Genomic DNA, 4,344 nt, shown 5'->3' with positions numbered 1-4,344 from the left:
GCTATGAATGAATGAACGAATGAATAAATGGGTATAACTGAATGAATAAATGAACACGCATGAAGAGAATAGCATTATATTACAATTCAAATCATTCAGCATAAAGGTCAACGACCTACAAAACATGATAGGTGAAAATCAAAATGCACCTTCAGGTCATGAATGAAATAATATGACCTGTTTCCTTTTCCATTGTTACGAACCATCCCCCCCCCTCCCCATCCCCAACCCACCCCCTCCACCCAATGTCGAGAAATTTACCAAGGCTGACATTTTTACACCCTCATTAATGCTAATAGCTGCATCTTACTTATTAAGCTATCCATAAGTCATTGCCGAAACAAAAAAACTACGCTGGCCTATCAAATTCAAATTGCTTTCAAGGCCAAAAAAGGAAACTGTCCCAACTATCACAACTATGAAGGGTGAAAAAAATGAGATCCAGTTAAAAAGCATTTCGTGCAACAAAAATTTGGCGAACTAATCTAAAGAGAATATAATTATGTGGCAACTGAAGCAATCAATACACCTCAACTGAACAAACTATTATGTCCATTTGATTAACAATTGAGAGCTAAAACGAGGGGCAGTTTTCTTACCAAATACTTTTTTCATTACATCTACAAAGTTTGTCAGCTTGACAGCGTACAAAAGTTACAGCTTCTTACAAATGAAGTCTTCTTTGTTCAAAAATTGGTTCAAATTCGGATTGCGAAAGGTCAGGTAAGTGTTTGAGTAAGGCTCCTGTACACCGGGTAAAGCAGTGATTCGGGTAGATGAAGGTTGAACTTCAGGCCGACTAGAACCGGAAACTCGAAGTTAAGCAAATCGTTTTTGTTAATTTTGTACAATGAGCACAGGTTAGAGATAAGTTTCGACAACTGCGCACCTTTTATGTCGTGCATTTTGGCCGCCAAAACTGCGCAACAAGCAGCTGAATACCTTCTGTTTGTTTTACACACACGCTCGCAAAACACAAGTTTTTCAAAGTAGGTAAGCGCGTAGCACGCAATACAGAGGTCAAATTGACAATCTTGGTACAAAAATTTTCCCAGTTGTAACTTCATACTCCTCAGCTTGGTTAACGTTAGTTGCACATATGGAAAGCGGTCTTTGAATCTTTCGTTAACGTGCTGCTTAGTCGTTGGGTGTTCTTCGTGGTGAAGTAAGGAGAAGCGATAGCCCGGCAGCTTCAGACACGTTTTGGTGGCGTAATTGAGCGACGGGTCGTCTAAAACACCTGGTGCGTAGGCGGTGGATAGAAAGCGAACTTGGTCCGGAATGAAATCTGCGGAAATGAATGAAGTTGGTTGCACCCATGACGCCGAAATCTGGCGATAGTAGGCAAAACTGAGATCAGTTCCCAACATGGACGATGCTGAAATCTTGGCAGTTGTATTCTTGCGACTACCACTTTCACTACTGGTCACGGATTGCTGAGTCTGCATGTTGAGACCAGCTGTTGATATTTTTCCAGCCTTCAATTTGGGATACACAGGTACGATATAAGTCTCTGATGAACTTCCAAGTTGGACAATATTTGCTGTAAACTCATTGGATAAAATCTCATCATTGCGCATAACAGAACTATGTTTGGAAGATGTTTGCTTCCTGGAACTCGCAGTTGAACCAGAAGCGGAAGAGGCAAAGTTGTAACTGTAAGGCAAAGTACTGCTTTGGTTACTCGAGCTATTACTGCTACTCAATCCAGCCGAATCGTTCAATAGTAGATGGTAAGAAACACATGGTTCTCTTTCCTCGTATTCCAAAACCACAACTTCTTCCAACTGATGAACTACAAATCGCTCACTGTTTGAAGGAACCGGTAGAACTTTAAGTCCTCTGGGTCTAGTAGCGTGCGCCAGACAAGCTTTGTTATTCTCTCTGCTGTAGCCTATTGATGAAAACATAGAGAAAGGGGATCTCACATATTCACTCGACGTCAGCCCTACACATCTACGTCCACTACGATCCCAATTATCACCTCCCAGTGAAGCGGGTTCCTCCATCATGCACCCGTTCAACAGGATTCCCGAGATACTGTTCATACCGCCACCATTGCTGCTGTCAAGAGATACTGTTCGCCGCTTCATCGCACTTCTCAAAACTCGCGAGTGATGCTGACCCCAAGTTTTAGCGAGAGACAGAGGTGAAAAAATTCCTCTCATGGCTCCCGAAGGTACTCCACCACCACCGCCCGTTGAAGATGATGTCCCACTTACAGTTCCTTCACCTTCAGTACTCTCGCTGCTAGATTTCTGGCTGCTAATTCTGTAGATGTCTGCGACCAGGGTTGTTTCGGATGTAGCACAACTAGAGTTAGAGTGGTCCTGATTCGAAGGCACATTGTGGTTAGCAGAGTCTCTCACATTTCCGATTTCTATCGCTAGCGGTCTGATTTTCCTCGGAGTAAGCTGCTGCTCAGTTGTAGGGTCATTCAGATGTTCTTCACTTTGTGAATAGTTACTATCGACAAACTCGAACGGAGATTCTCTAATTTGGTCCTTTATAATTTGAGCACCATGTTGAACTGTCGCCAATTCGCCGCCATGTTGTTCCGAAAGCAGCCAATGACTCACAGTTGATTTTGAAGTATTAGAGCTATGTCTTTGGAATGCACTTTGATGCTGATGTTTGTTTGATCCTAGGAACTGGCTACTGGCTCCATCGTGTCCACTGTCGCCACTCCGATCAGGGGGTTCATCCGATTCCTCCGGGGAAGGCTCTCCCAACGGGGCTACCGTTCCAGTTGTCGCGGCTGTGGAAGTCGTGGAGTTGCCCAGATTTCCACCGGTAGTGCCCCCGTGGGACGCTGCAGCAGGGGCCCCCTCGAAGGCGGGCGGGTGGGGAGGGGGCCCCTGCTGCTGGTCAGATCCGAGGCTGATTCCACTGAGAAAGTTGCAGGCTGCTGCGTATTCACGATTAGACTTAAAAGCACATTGCTCTCTGATCATCGCTTGGTTCACACTTCCACTTGGATGCAAACTTCACAATCAAAATCTGAAAGTCAGCTCTAATTTGAGACCAATTCAACGAATTCATCAATATGTTTAAAGGTTTACATGAATGTCATAATGCAAAAGGTAAACATATGGAAATAAAAATCCTCAGAATAAGCGTTACAAAATGGGTGGGTACTGAAATGCAATTGTGCATTTATATACTTAACATCTGTAAAATTGAGATCAGAGGTGAAGTGATTCTCAACCGAAATTTGCTCAAAGAGCAGTCCAACTCTGCATGTGCAAGAACCAACCAACTTATCCATAAATACAAACAAAAACGCTTAATAGCAGTCGAGTTGAAACTGACATCGAATCAGCCACACCAATAATTCTCTGCGTCAACGAAATCTGCTGAGCTCCACGCCTCTACCACTAATCATTCTGTAACCAAACCATCAAACATTAAATCACTTCACTGTAAACTAAAGTTTTGAGGCATCGTACTAAACCAGGACTCGTTTGAAGATTACTCACATTAATTGCTTGAACCTTTCCGTATAAAATGAAAAAAATAATATGTATTTCCTTTGTACACTAAAGAGTGATTTTCACAAAGTGATAAACAACCGTTTGTTTGAAAAAAAAATCAAAATTGGTATAAAAAACTTCCTGGTTCATATAAAATGCTGCTTGCATGATATTTTTGTCTGCTTAATAAACAATCCGTTCATCGTAAAGAAAATTAAGCTGAAGCTTTCGCCCTGCCCTCCATCAATCAACAATTATCCTCTCGTGAAACAAAAAAATCTAGTCTTTCACAAAATAGACTTCGATAATCAACTTCCATTGTTCAACTAAAATCAGGATTATCAAATACTGCTCAAAACATGTACAAGAAATACTTGTTTGCACCGTTCACGCTATATTCGAGGATATCCTATATCACGTTATAGTCGAGTTATGTAAAGCTTGAGATAACAACTGAAGTAATTCAAACACTTTTTCGATTAACTTTTTTTATCACATGAAGTCTATTTGTCATATTAAAGGCAAGGTAATTTCGTTTTTAAGTAGAGGTACCAGCAACATTTAGAACAAAAAGCTTTAAATTTTTTTAAAAATCTCTTCTAGTGCCAAAAAATAAACCGACTTACGTTGGATGAATTTCTCTCAAACGACAGACGGGGGCAATTTAATTTCGAGGTGGCGTAGCTTAGAATTATTTTATGGGTGAAAAAATCTTCCCCACAGGGTTTCGAACCCGGACCTCAAGGTTGGCAGCCTAACATCTTAACAAATCAGCTAGAAAGGCTTTGATTTCCTTTGGCTGACAATCCCTTTAAATAACGAACGTTATTTCAGAACGAGAGCAACTTACATCACTCAAAAATGAAGAGCT

General features: G+C 41.5%; 1 protein-coding gene across 1 annotated transcript; it reads right to left on the bottom strand.

The window, feature by feature from the left end:
- Window positions 1-271: 271 nt before the first annotated feature.
- Window positions 272-3,033, bottom strand: LOC142336009 (uncharacterized). The gene has a single exon (XM_075384458.1). The coding sequence runs from the start codon at window positions 2,952-2,954 to the stop codon at window positions 720-722; it is 2,235 nt and encodes a 744-aa protein (XP_075240573.1). The 5' UTR covers window positions 2,955-3,033; the 3' UTR covers window positions 272-719.
- Between the last annotated feature and the right edge of the window lie 1,311 nt (window positions 3,034-4,344).

This window comes from Convolutriloba macropyga, chromosome 3 (assembly GCF_964194025.1).
Source record: "Convolutriloba macropyga chromosome 3, txConMacr16.3, whole genome shotgun sequence".
In the NCBI taxonomy this organism is placed as follows: Eukaryota; Metazoa; Xenacoelomorpha; order Acoela; family Convolutidae; genus Convolutriloba; species Convolutriloba macropyga.
The sequence above is the reverse complement of the archived record's forward strand: the minus strand, read 5'-3'. Positions and strand labels throughout refer to the sequence as shown.

Bases quoted from the DNA above. Each gene is read 5' to 3' on its own strand.
- LOC142336009 (XM_075384458.1), bottom strand. From the start codon at position 2,954: ATGATCAGAGAGCAATGTGCTTTTAAGTCTAATCGTGAATACGCAGCA.